Genomic DNA, 21,921 nt, shown 5'->3' on the forward strand with positions numbered 1-21,921 from the left:
GCAGGCATTTTAAAAGATTTTATTTAAAGATTTTTTTAATTAAATCACTTTTTTCATTCAATAACAGTAAATAAATACATCCAAAATGAAGAAAAAATCATTTTTGACAGTATTTACAGGCACATTTACACATAGGTAGCAAACTATACAAGATCAGGAGGTTAAGGGTCTCTGTACTGAGCACACTGGGACCGGACTGTTGGTCTTACTGGCTCAGGGACTGGACAGGGAGAAGTTACTGTTGTGCTCACTGCTGCCCCCTGTGTTGTTTTCAGGTACTGCACAGCCTTATAAATCCAGAATCCCAAACTATAATAATAATTAATTATAATTGCTTACACTTATATAGTGCTTTTCTGGAAGTAGGAGCTGAGAGTTGACCACTAACACCAGCTCCCATCTTTTGCTCCTGCGGTGAGGTGATCAAAGAAGGGTGCAGAGTACCCTCTCCTCAGCAGCTCAGAGCCAGCACACAGACCCACCCAGACAGGCAGCAGAGACTTTAAACTCCTGCTGCTTCAGAGTCCTCCAAAACCAACCTTGGAGAAACGTACTGCATCAAAAAGCAGTCAAGGGTTGTGACGTACTTCACGATGAGATGCCCAGGCAGGGTAGGAAGGTACAGCACAGCATGACAAAGCCATGGCCAAACAAAACCTCCTGGAAGCTGCAGGAAATGTTCTTCGGGATGAACAGAAGACCAGAGGTGCTCTCCTCCCTCCACCAGGGGGCACTGCTGCGCCTAGTCAGAACACCCTTGATCTCCAGATGCGCCGAAGAGGAGAGGTGAGGAGGAAGGGAACAGAAGCAGCTTCATGGGCCTGGACTGCACACCAAGCTCAGACCCAGCACCCTGTCTCAGTGGGCGACCCCTGACCCCGCAGACAGGGGTCATCAGGAGGTCATGGTCTAGCTCCGGGCATGAATGACGAGGGGAATGTGCATTTAAAAACACCAAGCTCGGTAAGCAGATTAAACAGATTAAAACAAAGAAAATTTTTCCGCATGATTGAACTGTTGGATTCCAGGTAAAAAAAAAATAAATGAAAAAGCATAACTGACAATTGCACAAAATATAAATACATTTCAAATAAACAGAACAGCTTCATTTTGCCCTTATCATTCTTTTCCTTCTGTACTGAAGTCCCGCTCTGTAACACTGAGCTGCTGAAAACTGCCGCCCAGCCCTGTAATACTGAACACACTTCAACCTACATTGTAACACTGAGCTACTGAACACGCTGCACAGCCCAGCACTGTAATAGTGAACCACTGAACATACTGCAAACCAGGCCTGTAATACAGAGCCTACTGAACACGCTTCACAGCCCAGCACTGCAACACTGAGCTACTGAACACACTGCAGATCAGCCCTGTAATGAAGAGCTACTGAACACTAGGCAACTCGGCAAGCAGACACAGAGCCATCAAACACAGTCCGTCCCTGGAGTCCCAGACCATCTTATTCAGATTCTCCAGAACAGCAAAGCCTGGACACCTCCTCTGATTTCATTCAGTTAGCTGCAATTTATTCCATATATTATTTAAAAACATCAATCTTAATAAACTGGCAGTCACTATGTGGGTCAGCCCTTTTTTTTTTTTGCCAACGTCTGCCAGACGGAGTGAATTCATCATCTAGCACAGAGCCCGCTGCACGCACTGAGCAGCGAGCCGCGACCGCACGAGAGCCAGCGCCCTGCCTGAACACGGCACCCCTGCAGCCCTGCGCCCGCAGCGCCTTCGCTCTGTGCCTGCTCTCTTCCCACTGAGCGTCTTCAAAACCCGCCGGGAATCAGGAAAGGCACGTATGGCTCTGGTAATACCAACAAGCGCTATTTACAGGAGACGGACGGGTCTCTGCGCCCGCGTCTCGTCCGAGAAACCCCTCGGCTTGGCGAAAGGGCCGGATGTCCCCATGGGGACATGGCATCGGCCCAACGTCAAGCCCAGAAAGAAGACGACAAACGCTCGAAAAGGCGTCATCCTCCTCGCCCCACCCCATCCCCACCCCCCACGTGGACGGCCGTGCTTCAGCCTGTCCCGTCAGTCTGCGAGTCGGTCCGTCTCGTCCGCACGCCTGGCCTCCCCCAGTGGGCCTTGGCGGGGTCAGAGGTCAGTGACCTTGTTCTCCACCAGGGCGGCGACCTGCTGCAGGCGGTAAGCCAGCTGCATCTTCTGACCTGAGGGGTCCTCCTCCAGGGCCAGGATGATCTGGGCACACAGACACGGAGGAAGAGAGAGTTTAAATCAACAAGATCACGAGAGCCCAGACAGCATTCAAAATCTAACACTGGGGCCTTGGTTCCAATGCTGCTCTGTTGCATTTCCAGTGCCTCTCGGTGCTTGATCACAGGGATCACTGCAGGGGGTCTGCCTGGACAGAGAGGACAGTCCGGCAGGGAGCAGCAGGGGGCGCCAGCTCGGGGAGGGCTCACCTGGTCGTAGTGCTTGTTGATGTACTTGTAGAGCTCGTGCAGCGCCACCAGGCTGTTCACTTCCGAGGCGAAGCTCTGAAACACAGGGGGGGGGCGGGCAGGCGGGTGAGCTGGTGAGCAGGCGCACAGAGGCGGGGGGGTGGGGGGCAGATCACAGAGTGACAGAGACGCAGGTGCCCTCTGGCCTCTCCTGACTCACCCCGGACAGCTCGGTGAGCATGGAGTTCATCTCCTGGTAGCATCCAGACACTGCGCTGTGGATGTCACTGTAATACCTGTGGGCGGGACACACGTAGTCAGGTACCTCCTGCAAGCAGCCCGCCGTACTGTAGACACCGGGTCTGCGTGACACACCATGTGCGTATCTGTGAATAGTACCACACTGCTGTAGGCCTGCATACTCCACATACTGCATCCCCGGGCTATACCGTGTGTCAGGACCGGTCTGCACATGATACACTGCAGCCCTGGTCCACTCATGCCTAGATGTACTGTGCATCTGTGAGTCTAGTGAGATTAAAGGTGCATACACTGTAATAATATATACAACACAGCTGATCTAGGTTTCTACACTGTGTCTGAGGTCTGTCTGCACTGTGCTCCCAGTGTACAGCGTTCACAGCACACACTGTGCACTAGAGGGGCCCCAGACCCCCGGACCCCCGCCTGCGGCCCCGCGCCCCTCACCTCTCCACCAGCTGTTTGTAGCGGGGGATCTCTCTGGCGTACAGCAGCTTGTTGACCGGGGAGTCCTGCGGAGGACAGAACAGCGGTCAGCTTGACCGGTCGGTTCACAGACACTCCCGCCTCCATGGCGGAGGAGCACCGAGGGCAGGGCGGGCGTGGCTGGGAGCTACTGACCCGTCCCACTTTGTGCTCGGAGGTGGTGCAGGAGTCGATGAAGGTCTGGGCGATGACCGACAGCACCGCGTCCACGCTGTCCGTCACCTGGACGTCAAACACGAACTGGGGGTTCTTCAGGATGTTCACCCAGAAACGCAGCGGCAGGCTGGGGGAGGGAGCAGAGACAGGGTGTACACACACACACACACACACGGCGACACAGACCCCGTGAGCCCACACGCGCCGTGACCCTGGCGGACAGCTATCCCATCACCACTCTGCGGTCCCTGCGCGGGGGGCTCACCTGTTTGTCTTCCAGATGTGCACGGTCTCGGCGTCGGCGATGCCGTGCCTCTCCGCCAGCTCGTCCAGGAAGTCGAAGAAGAAGCGCACGGCGATCGGCACCGGGCGCTTGGTGCTCAGGATGGACAGGAAGACGTCGTCCACGAACTTCTGCAGCGTGCCCTGAGGGAGGGAGAGGGGGACAGGGAGAGGCGTTCACACCCAGGCCGTGTCCCTGTACCCACACTTCCGGTCTTGCGCCCTACAAGTGCGCGATCTCGCTCAAGGTGCCCCGTTTCTAAATCTGTTTCAGCAGGGGGCTCAGGAGCGCCCTTCTCTGAAAGCCGTGTCGGAGCGAACCCCGCAGAAGAGAGCCCCTCAGTTCTTTGCGGAATGGTGACATTCCAGGCTCTAGCCTATCGAGGGGAAGGTGTCGTGGAGAATAAAACATCCACATGTGAGAAAACTGTAACTTCACAGTTTTAAAACTCACAATATTTTATGTAAAAGATTTAATTCATACGGTGTGTATTCTAGGTATGAAGCTTTAATTGCGTCACCCCGTTTCGACTGATGAATATTTGCTCACCTGCGGTGTGCTCTGTACATGGAATATTTAAAGGCACACGTATTTAATAGTACAAAGCTTTGAGGTATTGCCAAACTCATCTTAATTAGTTTGCTTTGAATGAACATGACTGTTCCTCGTACTGTCGTTTTTGTACTGGGACAGACGACATGAAATGTCTTTTGGTACTACAAGGCTCTGAATTCACAGAGAGTGGTTTTAGTTGACTCCGCCTGAGCAGCGCGACATGAACGGACACGACGCGTCACTGCTTTTGTGCGGGGAGAGCCGGGATGAGAACGAAACCGCTGGAAAAGCGGCAGACGGCACTTTGACCCCGAGCCGTGGAACCAGCGCGTGACCTCAGACGGGGGGTCCCGTTCCCCCCTTTATGCCGATGCTCCTCGAATCCTCCCTCGCGGCGCGTCCCGGAGGCAGGGCTCGGGGTCTGGGCCCTCAGGGGCCGGCCGTACCTTCATGGACAGCAGGCGGGTGAGGAAGATCTCGGGGATGGCCTTGGCCCTCTCCCTCTCCCTCACGCTGCTCTTCCTGTGCTTGGGGATCTCCGGCTCCTCGCTGGACTTCACCAGGTGCCACAGCCGCAGCCCCCCCTCCTCCTCCGCCTCCAGCATGGGGGTCTCTGTGGGGGCGAGGGGGGACACGCTGGAGTGAACCACTGGGTGTCGGGAGCAGGGGGAGTGGGGGGCCACCCTGCACAGCACTCCCCCAGAATGCCCCGTGTCTCCCCCCATCTTCACACCACATTTGGCCTGGCCTGGTTTGGAATGGCACGGCTTCCCATGTGGGGCTTCACTCTTTATCACACCTCCACTGTACCCATCTTCGCACCACACCCCTGCCTCCTCCTCCTCCTCCTGCAGCTTCAGGTAAGGGACAGCGCTGGCGCCCCAAGATCACATCCCTGCTCCTCGGGAGCAGTAGTCTGGAACCCCACCACCTCACACGGCCTCTAGTCCAACACACACACTAGTCTAGAAGATTCCCACACACACTACCTGTCCAGAAACACACACGCACGACACAGCCGCTAGTGCAGAACCCTCCTGTACACGACACACGACACACGACACACGACACACGACACACGACACACGACACACGACACACGACACACGACACACGACACACGACACACGACACACGACACACGACACACGACACACGACACACGACACACGACACACGACACACGACACACGACACACGACACACGACACCGCCATTAGTCCGCAGTGACAGGTATTTCTACACGGGACATTGCAGTTCTGGGCTGGAGGAGGAGGAGGAGGAGGAAGAAAGACGTACTCTCGCCCGTCTGGAACACCTGGCTGACCCCCTGCTGGACTGAGCTCCGGGCGCGAGGGACCAGAGCCACCGTCGCCCCGTCCGGCACCTGGAACACAGACAGGACAGAAGAACGGATCTTTTCAATAAAAATCCCTGGACCTAGCTAATTACAGTTCACGTGCAGGCTATACTATTTTATTACAAGCTGCACTACAGCGGTATAATGATGCCAGTACACTTCAGAGCAGTGTTTTAGTTCTTCTGTGTTTTCAGGAAGTGCAGTTTCAGGTGATGTGCCCTGTCGTGCGCTGGGCAGCCTCTTTTCAATGACTGTGCCAGGCAGCAGTTCACTGTATTCAGTACTGCAGGACTAGTGTTGACAGCGCCTTACTTTGTAGTGCTGCAGAGTGTTGAGTCTCTTCCAGCGGCCCTGGACCACAGCGGTGACGTCATCATCGGACAAAGTCAGGTGACCTGCCTGCCCCGCCCGCCACTCTGTCAAAACAGACACTGTGATCCACCCCTTCTCCTCTTCCCTCTCCCCCCCCACTCCCTCCCTCTCCTCCTCCTCGCCCCTGCCCTCTCGTACCCAGGTCCAGGGAGTCGGCGTGGGGTCTCTGCGAGAAGGGCATCCCCTTGTACACCTGGTCCAGGATCTTGTCCTTCACCTGAGTGATCGTGTCGATGTCCAGGACCCGGACCGGCGTGGGGTGGACCTCTGAGCCCGTCTTCACCAGCACTGTCAGAGTCTGAGACAGAGGGGACAGCAGAGGCACACCGATAGCAGAGAGAAGCAAAGCTGAAGTCATACTTTTCCCCAAGGTCCTGTAGCACGACAACACCAGGAATGGGCAGAGTAAGGTTCTGCTACAAGGTGGTTCTATAGTTGCAAGGTGTGGAGAGCCTGAGATGCACACTGCACTGAGTCTTAGTGCAAGCTGCCTGATTGGGACTGTCCACCAACTAGGGAATTGTGGGGGATGTAGTCTCAACAAGGCATTATGGGAAGCGTAGTTCAGACTTACCATGGCGTTGTAGTCAATATCCTCTCTCAGGAGGTGGCTGTCGTTAAGAGTGCGCTTGGCCTTCCCGGTCACTGCGTCCACAGGCCCCTTGTCCACCTGGTACTTGATGGCCCTGTAGAGCATGTAGAGGGGCTCCCCAGCCACTTCCTGAGATGCACAAACATGGTCAGAGCACACAGAACAGACACAGTCACTGACACAGATGGGACTGCAGACTCACACAGTGCAAGAGACCATCGGAGACCACCGCACTCTGCGCACAGTCCACGGGCTTAGAAGGAGCACAAAGAGGCAGGAAGACACACCTAGAGGAGAGACTACAGACAGACGCACCTTAAGGAAGGAGTACAGACAGATGGACATCCAATTGGTCAGCATCTTCTCCACCACCGTCTCCGTCCTGAGGGATTCATGAGAAACCGTGAGCCACGGGAATTACAAAGACTCGTGTTGTTGAGCACAGAACGCCACCATGGCATCAGAAATCCTATTATACTGTATGGTGTGAACTGTAGAGTACAGTGCACAATAGTGGGGTTCTTTATAGTGTACATTGGTGTCTGGTGGGGTTCCCTACAGTGTCCAGAGGGGTGCTCAGTGGGGCTCCTACAGTGTCCAGGGGTATCCAGTGGGGCTCCTACAGTGTCCAGAGGGGTGTCCAGTGGGGCTCCTACAGTGTACAGGGGTGTCCAGTGGGGCTCCTACAGTGTACAGGGGTATCCAGTGGAGCTCCTACAGTGTCCAGGGGGGTCCAGTGGGGCTCCTACAGTGTCCAGGGGGGTCCAGTGGGGCTCCTACAGTGTACAGGGGGGTCCAGTGGGGCTCCTACAGTGTACAGGGGGTTCCAGTGGGGCTCCTACAGTGTCCAGGGGTGTCCAGTGGGGTTCCTACAGTGTACAGGAGGGTCCAGTGGGGCTCCTACAGTGTACAGGGGGTTCCAGTGGGGCTCCTACAGTGTCCAGGGGTGTCCAGTGGGGCTCCTACAGTGTACAGGGGTGTCCAGTGGGGCTCCTACAGTGTCCAGGGGTGTGTCCAGTGGGGCTCCTACAGTGTACAGGGGGGTCCAGTGGGGCTCCTACAGTGTACAGGAGGGTCCAGTGGAGCTCCTACAGTGTCCAGGGGTGTGTCCAGTGGGGCTCCTACAGTGTCCAGAGGGGTGTCCAGTGGGGCTCTTACAGTGTACAGGGGTGTCCAGTGGGGCTCCTACAGTGTACAGGGGTGTCCGGTGGGGCTCCTACAGTGTCCAGGGGGTTCCAGTGGGGCTCCTACAGTGGCGTTGCTGTGTATCACTCCCTCACCTGCGCAGCATGAGTTTGGGGTTCTTGGCCACGTACTGCTCGGCCAGGTCTCCCAGCAGCCCCTTCATCACGTCGGTGTAGTACTCCAGCTTGTCATGGAGGGCCAGAGTCAGGAGCGAGGCCACATAGCCCCTGTCCCGCTGAGAGAAGCCCTGCTGGGACTCCAGCGTGTGGATGAACTGGAGAGACGGGGAGTCCAGGGAGAGAGCGAGAGGGGGGGGGCGTGAGGACCCCAGGAAGAGAGAGAGAGGAAGGATTATCAAGACCTGCACACAGCTACAGACAGCGCTACAACACAGCAATAACACACCGCCGTCTAGTTAAACAATAACCTGTGGGGGAGATTTCATCGGAGATGAGAATGGAACAGACATTATGTGCCGTGTGGGAAGAAACTAGCTTTTCACATAACACAGCTCTCCATCTTTGAGTGTCTTTAGGGTGTGCAAAACAATGCCTAATTAGTCACAGTATTTTTCATCCGCCTGCATTACTGATATAATCTACCATCTAACATACAATGAAATTAACATACATCTTGCATCAAACTAATGGAAAAAGTGAATAGTAGCTATACAGAATGTAGTAATAGCAAAGTAATTACCACAGTAATAACATGGTAGTTACCACTGTAATAACAGTGATACCTCACCTTGATTAAGAAGGCCCGGTTATTGAGCAGGTTGTTCAGCTGGCTCAGGCCCTGCTCCACGGTGGCTCTGCGGGCCTCTGGCAGCTCCAGGCTGCGGGCCAGAGGCGCCCCCTGCTGGCCGGGGAAGAAGACGCGCTCGGCGTAGGAGCGGTAATCCAGGAAGGGGATCCCCGGGCCCCCCAGGTCACTGCTGAGGTCCATCATCTCGGTCATGAGATCTGAGAGGGGGAGCCAGGGGGGAGGAGAAAGGAGGAGCAGAGCAGGAGAAGAGAGCACAGTGCACCTCACTAGAGAGTGAGTCCAGGTCTGCTGCAGGCGACTGGCCATGGGCTACAGGCTCAGTGACCGGCACGATGCCACAACAGTGGAAAAGATTCCGTGGTCGTGGATAACGCTCCGTACCTGTAAATTCCTTCCTGCACTGGTCTCCCACATTGATCTCCAGGGTCTCCAGCTGGACTAAGACCTTCTTATAGTCCCTCATAGCCTGCTTGCTCTTCCTCCTGGAGGGAGAGGGGAGAGGGGTGAGGCAGGGACAGCAGGGAGAAGCAGAGAAAGAGCGAGTGAGGGACAGTGTCAAGAAGTCCCGCATCATTCCTGTCTAAACACACTTCCCCTGTGATCTGGAGTCTGATTCGCTGTTGATCCTGGAGCAGAGCACCGGGCTGAGTGTCCACACCTCAGTATGGGTTTAAACCGTCTGGATAAAGCACCATCATCTCTAGGGTGTGTGTGTGTGTTAGCATGTGGGACTACATACAACATGCACACAGCTCAGTACCCACCTGTACATGAGGATGATGACCAGCACCACGAGCACCACCACTGCCGCCCCCCCTGCCAGCCCCACCTGCGCGGCCAGAGGGAACGGAGAGGCAGAGTCGCTGTCATACTGCACCAAGCCCAGAGGGAACTGCAGTCTGCCCATCACAACCTGAGAGAGACACAGAGAGAGAGAGAGACAGGATCAGACTGCAGTCTGTGTGCCCATCACAACCTGAGAGAGACACAGAGAGAGAAACAGGATCAGACTGCAGTCTGTGTGCCCATCACACCCTGAGAGAGACACAGAGAGAGAGAGACAGGGTCAGACTGCAGTCTGTGTGCCCATCACAACCTGAGAGAGACACAGAGAGAGAGAGACAGGATCAGACTGCAGTCTGTGTGCCCATCACACCCTGAGAGAGACACAGAGAGAGAAACAGGATCAGACTCCAGTCTGTGTGCCCATCACACCCTGAGAGAGACACAGAGAGAGAAACAGGATCAGACTCCAGTCTGTGTGCCCATCACACCCTGAGAGAGACACAGAGAGAGAGAGACAGGATCAGACTGCAGTCTGTCTGCCCATCACAACCTGAGAGAGACACAGAGAGAGAGAGACAGGATCAGACTGCAGTCTATGTGCCCATCACACCCTGAGAGAGACACAGAGAGAGAGAGACAGGATCAGACTGCAGTCTGTCTGCCCATCACACCCTGAGAGAGACACTGAGAGAAAGACAGGGTCAGACTGCAGTCTGTGTGCCCATCACACCCTGAGAGAGACACAGAGAGAGAGAGAGACAGGATCAGACTGCAGTCTGTCTGCCCATCACACCCTGAGAGAGACACAGAGAGAGACTAACAATCAGCAAATGCAGGCTTGTCAGTGCTCTTTGGGCTGGTGTCACAGCGCAGACAGACAGATGTGCAGAGTGACTCACGGTCAGCGCGGGCAGGGGGCTGGTGTCCTCTGGGCTGGGCTGGCTCTCGGGCGGCTCGCAGTACAGGTGAGTGCTGTCCAGCGTCTTGATCTCGCACTCCTCCTGGCCCACCCGTGCAATCACCTCCTCCCGGGTCATCGCAAGGGTCAGCCCTCTGCCCTGCAAGCCATTGTCAAGGGTCAGCGGTGGGTCACTCAACACGCCAGGGCCAGGTACAGGCTCCACGTAGGTATACGAGCGTGCATGCTTGTGTAGGGCGGTCTACGTGTGGCCCAACAGATTGACTTCCTGTCTCAGCAGTCTGACTTCCTGTCTGTGCTCGACTCACTCACTGCCTGTCCAGCTCTTACTGGCTGGACTCACAGTGTCCAGCTGCCCGCTGGTCAGTCTCACCTCGACGGCGAGGACCCCGCCGGGTTTGAAACGGAAGGGCTGATCGGGGTTGTCGCCGTTGAGGGGTCTCAGCTCCGGATCGGGGTGGTAGGTGAAGGGGCGCTCCCCCACTTCCTCAAACTCCACACGCACGTTGTCCATCTGGAACCACACCCCCACGACCTTCAACTCCGCGGGGACCGGGGGCGTGGGGCAGTCCATGTCTTCAGGGGAGTGGACCAGGCACGGCTCCTGAGACACAGAGAGGTGGGGGAGCAGAGCAGCACAGGTCAGAAACCAGGCGGATTGAGCACACAAACCAGCTTCAGTCTCCGATCTAAAACACAGAGGAGCCGGAGTCCCACAGGGATCATTATACCATCACACAGTGACAATTCATTCTCAGAGGTCCTCATCAAAGGCCACCGTCTTCGCAGCAGAGGTACAAAAGACTGGCAAATAAAGCACGTTCAGCTCCTCTCTCAAAGGGAAGCTTTGCAAAAGATCGGCCTCTTACATTAACTTTATTGTCCACTAAGAGCGGACATTTGTCTTAGGTTAACTCCATTACAACTAACACAATTAATTAAAATACACGACATAAGATTAATCAGCAAACATGAAAGAAGAACAACACATCAGACACGAAAAAGCAAACATTCACAGATAAAGTCAAACTGATCATAATGCAACTACCTGGAACAAATAAAACATCATTAACAGCTTGCGTTCGGTACTTGTATGGAGTGTGGGATAAAGGACCTTTTATACACAACTCTAGCAGCTCCTGGGACCCTGTTAGAAGCAGAGCTACCCTTTTCTCCCCAGCTCTTCCCCAGTGCGCAACACAAGCTCCACATGCAAGAACAACTCCTCTCGTCTCCAGTGCTGTATTGTACTGGATGCAGCACGTTTTGGGAAGCCTTCGCACCTGCCTGTCTGAACTGCTGGGTTACACAACTATGCAACGCGAGGAGATTATGCGAGCTCTGCTTTAGGCTAACATTATAAAACTCAATTTTTTCTACTGTGTAGCTGGGTAAAAGGAACAGTGCAGCTCCACACTATGCAGTGTCTGGAGACTGCCCCACTGGGAAGTGCTCCTTGAATTTTGGGTTGAGCCAGGAAAAGGATTTGGGGCCTGGTGTACCTGTTGAACACTGCTACTGTTTGAGACGCCTCCTTCACTCCTGGCAGCTGATTGGCTGAACCGCTTCTGCCGTCCCTGCCCACTTTCCGCTGGCTCCGCCTGCACCATGATGATTGGCCGCTGCACCACATCTAGGTTCCGCCCCTTGGCCTTAATGACACGCCCACCCCTGGGGACACACCAAACCACCAGCACTTTAAAAAAAACACATTTTTATTTTTATTTTTGAACTCCTGCAGAAACTCAGAAATAACCAGTTAATATATCTGTCTCTTCGTGCCACATTTGTGAACTGCTGACAATAAATCAGGCTCTTAATTCTTAAATCTGAAAATTAAGCAATATTTGTCCCTTATAAATCTCTGAAAGACTACTTCAAAATGGACTAAAGCAAAAATGCCATCCTTCTGTCATTGTTGGCATGGCCTTATAATTCCTTAACAAACCATTCTGATCATTATCTGGTTATTGAACTCAGTGGCTAAAGGGTGATGGGCACGTTTTAACATTCATTGGCAGCCAGTTAAGAAGGTGTTAACGAAGGGAGTCCATGCTCTGGTTCGAAATGGGTTAATGAGCGGTCAGCTTGCAGTCTGCTTACCCATAGAAACTCTCCGCAGGGGCAGCGTAGGTAATGACTGGGTCCTCTGTGTACTGGAACACCAAATCCCCCAGAATCCTCTCTGCCCGGCCGAAAAGCACTTTGACCTCCACGTCCGCCGTCTCATTGGTCAGGCTGGTGCGGCACACCAGCTGGGTGTCCGTGACCTCTCCCTCCCTGACACCCCAAGAACAGGAGAACAGGGGCAACATCAACATGGTCAGCTTTCAGAAGACCAGCAGAAAACCACAAGAGAGGATTTTGTGGGAGGATAACTGGGAACTCTACTGCAAATGTTTGATGTTTTTTTTATCCCCCCAAAAAATCAGCACCACGCTGTTTTCGCTGAGCGAGCAGACACTTCTACTTGAAGGGCTGCTTTCAGACTCCTGACAGCCTCTCTGGGGGAGAAACTGATCTCACCTGCTGTGGCCCAGGTGAGACACAAAAAACAAAAACTGATTTTTACCGCAGAGCACCAGGGCAATGAACATACAGCTGCAGCACAGCACCCAGGAGAATCAGGGCCGGGCCCTGTACCCCTCTCACCACTCGCACCGCTGGGCGACAGAATGAACTGCCCACAGGTGGTCTGCTCAGGCTCGGCCCACATCGCATGAGCTCTCACCCCGTCCTGCAGGAGGCGCTGTCCTGCTGGGAATGTGACTGAGAGACAGGGGCCCAGGGGTGCCGGGCAGGAAGGGGGAGAGGGCAGAAGGGCACCTACATGAGACAGGGGGCGTGTCCCGTGTAGGCGGCGAGGTCGCTCCTCTGTCCCGTGCGCAGTTTGGACCCCAGCACTGTCAGTAAGGTCCCACCAGCCATCGGACCCCTGGCCGGAGTGATGCCGCTCAGCCGGGGATCCTGCCGAGACAAGCAGACCCACAGGCAGGCATGGAGAGAGGCATACTGAACTCATACATCACGCACAGGGAAGGGTGAAAAGGAGAAGGCTGAGAAAAGGTTACCAGCGGATTACCTGGTAGGTGAAGGTCTGCTCTGACTCTCCGGAGTCCGAGTCCTGGTCACCCACTGTCACCCTCACCGGGCCCTCAGTCTCTCCCTCGCTGGGCTGCAGCTCACACACCACCCTGAGACACACCCTCACCGTTAATACACACTCACACAGGACCCTGAGACACACACACACCCTCACTATTAATACACACTCACACAGGACCCCAAGACACACACACACCCTCACTATTAATACACACTCACACAGCACCCCGAGACACACACACACCCTCACTATTAATACACACTCACACAGCACCCCGAGACACACACACACCCTCACTATTAATACACACTCACACAGCACCCCGAGACACACACACACCCTCACTATTAATACACACTCACACAGCACCCTGAGACACACATGAACTCACCATAAATACAGACTCACACAGCACCCTGAGACACACATGAACTCACCGTAAATACACACTCACACAGCACCCTGAGACACACATGAACTCACCGTAAATACACACTCACACAGCACCCTGAGACACACATGAACTCACCGTAAATACACACTCACACAGCACCCTGAGACACACATGAACTCACCGTAAATACACACTCACACAGCACCCTGAGACACACACACACCCTCACTATTAAATACAGACTCACACAACACCCTTAGACACACATGCACTCACTGTAAATACACACCCACACAGCACTCTGAGACAGACTCAGGTTAGCACTGTTCTCTATAAACTCTATAATGTGCACAGACTAGGCAACTAGACCACTGTCTGAAAGCAGACTGTGGGTGTGTGATGAGTGTGGAGCAGAGATGAATCTCCACCAGGGGAAGCGGAAGATTTCTGGTGTGTGTCTCAACAAGATTCCAACAGTGCCTGCTTCCACCCAGCAATACGAACAAACCCTCCTCCGGCCCCACACATGGGCCTAGCAGAAGGACTGCCCCCAGCCAGCGGGGCCTGGCCTTACCTGGTGGAGATGAGGTAAGCCTGGGGCTGTGGTACGCAGCTCACCCCAGCCACGGTAACCCCTGCCTGGATATCCTCAAAACTCTGTCCCAGGTTGGAGCCCCAGATAGTGAGGGCGATGCCCCCTTCCACCGGGCCAGTCTGGGGCTCGATCTGGACAGGTCATTAACAAAACAGAGAGTCAGAAAAACAAGGAGGAAAACTCAGCTGGAACATCTTTATAATTCCATAGACTGTAAAACAACTGGGAGATGAACAGTCCTATCTCAAAGGCAGGACAGCAGATGCAGAAAATATGTCATAACCTAAAAGTGATCATGATCCAGTAAGGAATTAAACTAGATCTCCAAATATATCACAGATAATATGTGACCGATACTGTCACACTGTTACACTGATGACGGCAATCTAATCCACCGCATGATTTGTTAAAGAGTTAATTGATTAATTGAAAGAACGGGGTACCTCTGTGATGTGAGGACTGGGACAGGTGTCCACGGGGCCAGAGGGGCAAGACTGGTTGTACAGACAGCTGGGCGTCTCCCCCTGGCACCACACGCACCCGTACTGGTCCGACACCGCCCCACACTGGCTGCAGTCCGACTGGCCCACCGCGCAGTCGTAGAGCCGCACTGGGACACAGGGACAGCGGTCACTCTCAGGCTAACAGGTCCCTCACTCACCGGAGGGCTGGGAAACCACAAATCGGACTTGTAAAGAGAGAGAGAGGTGCGGACAGAGGCTCACAGTGCAAGTCCGGCCTGGTGTCGATACGCAGGGACTGGACCCTCTGCAGGTACACTGGGGCGTGGTACTCCAGCTGTCTCGCAGAGTACTGGAACTGAGAGAGAGAGGGGTTAATACAGACACACTGACTGACTGGACACTCCAGTACATCAACACTGCACTGAGACAGAGAGGGGTTAATACAGACACACTGACTGACTGGACACTCCAGTACATTAACACTGCACTGAGAGAGAGGGGTTAATACAGACACACCGACTGACTGGACACTCCAGTACATTAACACTGCATTGAGGGGGATTAATATAGATGCTGACTGACTGCACAAAGGGGGCTGCTGTTAAAATCAGTAAGTGGGGAAAGGGCAGGATTGCCTGTCTTTCCAGAGGAAGAGTGGATCTCAGCGTGTTACCTGCTCAGTCTGGCAGCTGACCCTCTGGGTGTGGTTCGTGGGGTCCAGGGCCTCGAGCGAGGCAGCCAGGGTTTGAGGGGTGCCCTCTATCTCCACCACACACTGATACCCCGAGTCTTCCCCCTGGAGGCACACAGACGCACTCTAAGCGACGGCTTGGCTCTGGACCCAGCCCTGCAGCGGCGCACCGAGAGCACTGAGCCGCACAGCGGGAGCGTTCGGGACAAACAGGACTGAGGAATCTGAACCAGAGAGAAGGACACACACGGATCTCTTCCCAGGCGCCCAGACGAAGGACGGATAAAGACAGAGGAGATAACTTTCGCACATTTGCTACAAGGCCAAATTTGAACCAGGGGACACAGGTGGAAACCACGTGGAAATGGATTTACAACCAAGAACAGGAGGCACTTCTTTACTCAAAGGGTGGTGGGGGTATGCAACAAGCTATCCAGCCATGTTGTTGAAGCCGACACCCTGGCTTCTTTCAAAAACAGCTGGATGAGGTCCTGGGGTCAACGAATCTTCTCATTCACAACCACCCCTACATTCTTAATTTGCCCAGACCGCCACTCACGTACCTCAAACAGATCCAGGTTCTGTCCCAGTAAGACCAGCTGTGTGGGGAACTGGACTGGAACCAGTGGGGAGCTCTCCAGACCCCAAACTGAGGGACAGCAAGTGGGACCACGTGGGTCCGACGCCGAGCTCTGAGAGGGAGGCAGGAGAGAGAAGAGTGAAGAGGTTGAGGGTTTTTTCATTTCCAGGTGAGGATAGCAGAAAAGTACTGTATCTTTTCAACTCGCTCAACGTGGTGGCACGCTGGAATTACCTGCCGGCGTTCGGTGGTATACAAAAACCCACATAGACCACAGAAAGGGTTATATTCCGTACGCAGCATCTTTTAATTAGTCCCCGAACATGTGTTTCTATCCAGCAGGGAGGGATCCAGAAACTCCTACCTGCATATTGAACGGCACGGAATCCCAGAGATCAAAGGGCAACGTGCCATCATCGGCCAATGAAGAGAAAGAGCTACTGTTTGGCCCTGCCCCCTCCTCCAATTCCATCCAATCGGAGCCAGTCCACCCATCAGTGTGATTGGCCGGCTCGGACGCGGAGGCGGGGTTTCCGTCTGTGGTGGCACCTGCACTCTGCAATCTGATTTGCTGCTGGGACGGCAATGGGGGGACGCTAGGTGTCTGATTGGTCAGGGCAGAGGAGGACGGAGGACTGGGAGTTGAGAGGGAGTGGGGATTGGCTGAGGATGGAGCAGTGCGAACCGCTGTAGCGTTAGGTGTTAGTGAGGACGTTAATCTATTTGCCATGAGCTACAATGGAGGGGTGGAATACACAGTGTTAATATTATTAAAATTAGTTTTCAATTTTAAAGAGTGAATAAAAAAACAAGGAGCATTTTATTTAGTCTTTTGAGGCTGATTAAACAGATGCTTAACCAGTGCTTCCTGTTTCTGAGCTGAGGCGCAGAGCTCTGCCATATTAACCTGAGCAGGTTTTCACAGGGAATAAGGGCAACAGGGACACAACACCAAGAAGCCAAGCAGGTGCAGCACAACTGCATTTGGCGGCCTGCTCCTGATGGCCTCGCAGGGTCTGATGCAGACGCTCAAGCAGAAAACGAATTTCTGAAATACAGAAGAGTTTTAGGGAAAAGCGGAAAATTCCTCTGCTATCGGACTCAAGTAGCTCATTTTAATTTGGCAGTGCTCTGTACAGCTGTCCTGTGCACAATCTTGATCTTTAACTTCCATTATTTCCACCTACGTAACTCAGTACTTCAGCCTACATTTAATGAGTAAACGATTAACGACTATTTTAAAAAGCTAGCGAGTGAACTGAAAAGCACCAGGGGAAAATGGGCACAGGCGCTGCAGAAGGGCTGGGGAAGTCAGTAGCGTTCAGCTTGTGTGTTCAGGCAGGGTTCAGGCTGGCGTGTTAAAGGGCATCAGGGATCTGAAGCTGTAGTACAATACACTCACATGTACTGACACAGCCCCTGTGGAAGCATGTCTGTGAGTTACCTCTGGACAAACTGATACGTGCAACACAACAGCCAATGTACTGCAAGACCCTGCATGCTGTGTAGCCTGAGTGCTGTGTCCACTCCTGGGTGCTATGCAGTGTGTGGGCAGTGTCCAGTCTCATTCTGCGCTGTGTAGGTGACAAGTAGTGCCCGGTATGAACTGTGCGCGGCACAGTGCCTCTGCTGGCTCCTCTCTTACCTGTGAGCTGTAGATGATGCGCTGGTCAGGGCAGCTCTCTCGGTGAGTGCACAAGTGGTTCTGGAGACACCAGTGACAGCCCCACACACTGCTGACGCAGGCCATGCACCTGCCAGCACAAAGAGTGCACAGATAACACACCTGCCAGCAGGGGGAGCTCACAGCGCATTGACTCACGGCCTGCCAGCAGGGGGAGCTCACAGCGCGTTGAGTCACAGCCTGCCAGCAGGGGGAGCTCACAGCGCGTTGAGTCACAGCCTGCCAGCAGGGGGAGCTCACAGCGCGTTGAGTCACAGCCTGCCAGCAGGGGGAGCTCACAGCGCGTTGAGTCACAGCCTGCCAGCAGGGGGAGCTCACAGCGCGTTGAGTCACGCCTGCCAGCAGGGGGAGCTCACAGCGCATTGACACACAGCCTGCCAGCAGGGGGAGCTCACACATTAAACACACCATCCTAATAAAAAAAACATGTCTACTAGTGTAAAACAATCACTTTTTAAATTTTCATTAAAATTTGTGTAAAAGACTGGTCTCTCACGGAGAGGTGACGTTGAGCCGGCCAGTGGCTCCACAGTCGTAGAGGGTGAGGAGAGTCTGGGCAACTGTCACGTCTCCAAACATCACCGCCACTGGCACCACTACATGATCTGAGGGACAGAGAGACAGGCAGGACAGTTATGGAGCACACAGAGAGGGGAGAGAGGTCTGAGGGACAACGGGAGTGAAGTGATTTAAAGTAAGAGGGAGAGGGGGCGAGAATGAAGAAATCGAGGAAGAAGGATGAAGTAGGGATGGGCACCCCCTCACCTCTCCCTGCGGCGCTGGGTGGGAGGAGCTCCGGAGAGGGAGACAGGCAAGTGACGCTGGTTGCCGTGACGACCGCTGGCTGGGCGGGGAGGTTTCCGAACGTGCAGGAGAGAGACTCCGCCTCCGAGAGGAACGGCAGCAGAGGCACCGAGAGAGACACCTGGGACAGGGGGAGGAGGAGGGAGGACCCCAGTAGTCAAACCAGCAAAACCCACGTCTACACGGGGGCGGAGGGGAAGGCGACAATGACATCAGCGGTCTCCCTGCCCACGGGCTCGGAGGAGGCCACCCCCACCTGCGTCTGCTCGTCCCGGCTCTGATTGGCTGGGCTGATGCTCTGCACGGCGACACACCGGTTCTGGGGGTCGTAGCTCCAGAGCCAGTGGTTGGGCTTCTGGTGGCGAGAGCACTCCAGCTTCCTGCAGCACCTGCATTGGGGGGGGGAGAGAGAGAGAGCCTCAGGCTCCGCCGCAGGCCAGAGCACAGCGGGGCAGAGGGCAGGACTCCACCGGCGCCCCCAGCTCTGCCACGCTGCTCTGACCGAACGTACACTGGTCTGTCACTGCGATCTTCACAGCACCAGGTCTTAATGCTGTGACCGATGGCTCCAATGTGCCACCACACGTCTGTAGCAATGAACAGATGCATGTGGCAATTGTCTCTGCTGGGGCCTCCCAGCCAGCCAAGCAGATCAGCCAGGAGTGGAACAAGTGAAGGTGTATTCCATGCTGAGAAGAAGAGAGAACGTTTCGGCTGTGGAGCCTTCTTCAGCTGCGAGCATGGAAGCTCCCTGCTTGAACGTGCCGAACGAGCGTGCGAAGCCCCCTGCCCTGCCCGCCTATCGGTCAGCGTGGTCACTCCACCCACCCGCCCGCCTGCCCGCCTCTGCTCGGTTACCTGCCCTCCAGCACACACCAGCCGCAGTAGGGGTCGCTGGCGGAGAGACAGGACGGGCAGTCTGTGTGCCGCCCGCACTGAGACACCGGCACCTTCGTGACCTGGGGACAGAGGGAGAGGGTCAGCCGCGCGCCCCTGACAGCGGGACAGGACAGAGAGACACCGCCACACCGCGGACAGGCAACACCGCACAGGGCAGGGCAGAGCCGGGACTCCATGACTCCACCCCAATAACTTAATGACCTAATCAAGGCAATTAAGCGGACAGGAAGTCGGATCAGCTGTGTTCCATGTCTTAACCAGCTAATAAAGCTGCAGGACCCCAACACTCACGTACTAGAGATGCCCACCCCTGCGTACTACAAGATCTGAATCAGTTGAACCATCGATGGCTGGGTAACAGTCTTTAACTGCGGGGATTCAGGGTAAATATCTGTAAGGGTCCCTTACTGTTACAGCATTTAAAACAGACGTTGCAGAGAGTGTAACAGCACCTATAAAAGCTCCACCTAGATAGATAGATAGATACTTTATTGATCCCGTGTGGGAAATTGCAGTGCAACAGCAGCTTAACACACACAACACAGCCACAGTGTAACGAATTATATACTAATAGTACAATACATACAATACAATACAAGAGTTACTCACAGTCCGGACACACAAGAGGAAACTAGAACAGAACAGTACACAGAAAATCGTATCACACGTATGAATATAAATATAGATGTAACCATAGATATAAATATAAATATAAATGTATTGCACAGGTCCCTGGCATATATTGCACAAAAGTGGTTGTAAACAGGAAAAAGAAAAAGAAAGAGAACAGATGTAGCAGTAGATGTGTATATGCGTTTAGTCCAGAAACAGGTCACTGTCGCTGTTGCCTCTGCCAAGACGCAAGGTGGATGCGTTGTACAGTCTTATGGCAGACGGCAAGAATGACCTCCTGTAGCGCTCCCTGTCGCACCGTGGATGAATCAGTCTATTGCTGAACGTGCTCTTCATTCCTGCAAGCCTGTCATAGAGGGGATGGGAGAAGTTGTCCATGATGGCCTCTAGTTTGGACATCATTCTCCTCTCAGCCACTACCTCCAAGGGGTCCAGGTCAGACCCAATGACAGAGCTTGCTCTCCTGATGAGCTTGTTCAGCCTTTTGGAATCTACTGCTCTAATCCCAGAGCCCCAGCACACCACTGCGTAGAAAATGGCACTCGCTACCACCGACTGATAAAACATGTGTAGCATCTTACTACACACATTGAAGGACCTGAGCCTCCTCAAGAAGTAAAGATGGCTCTGTCCGTTCTTATAGATGGCCTCGATGTTCTTAGACCATTCCAGTCTATCGTCGATGTGCACTCCCAGGTACTTGTACGAGTCCACCATCTCCACGCCACTCCCATGGATGTAGACAGGAGTAGGTTTGACCTTTTTCCTCCTGAAATCTACCACCAGTTCCTTTGTCTTTGTAACATTCAGTTCCAAGTGGTTCACCCCACACCACTCCACAAAGCTGCTGACCAGTCCTCTGTACTCCTCCTCCTGCTCACCCTTGATACATCCCACAATTGCACCTATCACTTATAACATCTGCAGGGACCTAAAGAGTGCACCATCTTCACTTCTGTGCAGGAGACGGACCGAGAACAGGGGCGCCGTCACGCCAGCACACAGAACTCTCACCGACCGCCCCCGTGACGTGCTGCGTACACACGGCACACGTACCCTGGCCCTAGTCATGACGTAGACGTTCTCCCTCTCGCCGTCCAGCAGAAGGTCAGCGCTGACCGCGGAGCCCGGGTCCACCTGGACCGTTTCGTATACCTGCCCCACGCCTGACTGAACCAGCACCTGTGCACAGAGAGAGGGAGAGGGAGGGACAGGCCAAGGGGCAAGGTAAGGGGTAAATCATGGAGGCAGAAACAGATGGGATCACATGGCAGAGACAGTGAGAGAGAGACGGGGTAAAGAGGGAGGTGGAAGAGGAGGAAGAGCAATTAACAGTTAACAGTCCGTCGTCTTACCATAATTACAACAAAGAAGCAATCTGGAAGAGCACACTGCAAGCAGAAGGGAGGTAGGAGACTGCACCTATACCTTGTGGAGTCTCCCCTGACTGTCCCCCAGCAGGACAATGGTATGTCCCGATTCTGTTGTCGTGGTGACAGCAGAGAGCAGCGTGTCCATGGCAATAATGGGCGTGACCTCAAGAGGCTGGGTGCTGGCGATCGGGCTGGGGGTGTGCTCTCCACCACAGGGGTACTTCTGCACAGAGTCCTGGGAGAAGAGGAGCAAGGCTTTTTTTTTAAAAAAAAAGTTGAGAAAACAGCAAATTATAGACTTTAAAGTCTTGCTGTACAACTGAGAGCTCAGCTAGTACTAGTACGAAAACCTGCAATGCACAAGCTGAGATGTCCTGCCTTTCGCTGGGGGGGGGAAGGCGGTGACACACTTTGGCCACCAGGGGGAGACAAAAGCCCGTGTTTGAGATCTTCACACGCAGAAAGGAGGAAAGCGGAGAGGAAGAGACACACAGGGCAGTGGGAGAGAAGACAGGGCAGCAGCAGCACAGGGAAAGACCAGACGGGACAAAGAGGAG

General features: G+C 54.1%; 1 protein-coding gene across 13 annotated transcripts in view; it reads right to left on the reverse strand.

The window, feature by feature from the left end:
* Nucleotides 1-3: 3 nt before the first annotated feature.
* plxnb3 (plexin B3) overlaps nt 4-21,921 on the reverse strand; it is a 49,377-nt gene continuing 27,459 nt past the window's right edge. For 9 of the 13 annotated variants that reach the window (XM_088623829.1, XM_088623822.1, XM_088623830.1 and 6 more), the window contains 35 exons: nt 21,420-21,599; nt 21,048-21,173; nt 19,317-19,417; nt 18,715-18,847; nt 18,420-18,579; nt 18,151-18,259; nt 17,616-17,724; nt 16,335-16,703; nt 15,954-16,082; nt 15,373-15,495; nt 14,961-15,054; nt 14,679-14,845; nt 14,215-14,366; nt 13,223-13,334; nt 12,971-13,107; nt 12,244-12,420; nt 11,643-11,811; nt 10,514-10,744; nt 10,121-10,279; nt 9,200-9,348; nt 8,817-8,917; nt 8,415-8,632; nt 7,763-7,941; nt 6,798-6,864; nt 6,465-6,611; nt 6,029-6,188; nt 5,831-5,934; nt 5,458-5,545; nt 4,605-4,771; nt 3,586-3,746; nt 3,300-3,447; nt 3,126-3,190; nt 2,638-2,713; nt 2,439-2,513; nt 4-2,214 (listed from right to left, as the gene is read on the reverse strand). In XM_088623829.1, the coding sequence (XP_088479955.1) occupies nt 2,110-2,214; nt 2,439-2,513; nt 2,638-2,713; nt 3,126-3,190; nt 3,300-3,447; nt 3,586-3,746; nt 4,605-4,771; nt 5,458-5,545; nt 5,831-5,934; nt 6,029-6,188; nt 6,465-6,611; nt 6,798-6,864; nt 7,763-7,941; nt 8,415-8,632; nt 8,817-8,917; nt 9,200-9,348; nt 10,121-10,279; nt 10,514-10,744; nt 11,643-11,811; nt 12,244-12,420; nt 12,971-13,107; nt 13,223-13,334; nt 14,215-14,366; nt 14,679-14,845; nt 14,961-15,054; nt 15,373-15,495; nt 15,954-16,082; nt 16,335-16,703; nt 17,616-17,724; nt 18,151-18,259; nt 18,420-18,579; nt 18,715-18,847; nt 19,317-19,417; nt 21,048-21,173; nt 21,420-21,599 (4,947 nt within the window). In that variant the 3' untranslated portion in view covers nt 4-2,109. The remainder of the gene's footprint in view (nt 2,215-2,438; nt 2,514-2,637; nt 2,714-3,125; nt 3,191-3,299; nt 3,448-3,585; nt 3,747-4,604; nt 4,772-5,457; nt 5,546-5,830; nt 5,935-6,028; nt 6,189-6,464; nt 6,612-6,797; nt 6,865-7,762; nt 7,942-8,414; nt 8,633-8,816; nt 8,918-9,199; nt 9,349-10,120; nt 10,280-10,513; nt 10,745-11,642; nt 11,812-12,243; nt 12,421-12,970; nt 13,108-13,222; nt 13,335-14,214; nt 14,367-14,678; nt 14,846-14,960; nt 15,055-15,372; nt 15,496-15,953; nt 16,083-16,334; nt 16,704-17,615; nt 17,725-18,150; nt 18,260-18,419; nt 18,580-18,714; nt 18,848-19,316; nt 19,418-21,047; nt 21,174-21,419; nt 21,600-21,921) is intronic. The other 4 variants (XR_015934158.1, XM_088623832.1, XM_088623831.1 and 1 more) reach the window with 4 other exon arrangements.

The sequence above is a fragment of the Lepisosteus platostomus genome, chromosome 3, assembly GCF_059453375.1.
Source record: "Lepisosteus platostomus isolate fLepPlt1 chromosome 3, fLepPlt1.hap1, whole genome shotgun sequence".
In the NCBI taxonomy this organism is placed as follows: domain Eukaryota; kingdom Metazoa; phylum Chordata; class Actinopteri; order Semionotiformes; family Lepisosteidae; genus Lepisosteus; species Lepisosteus platostomus.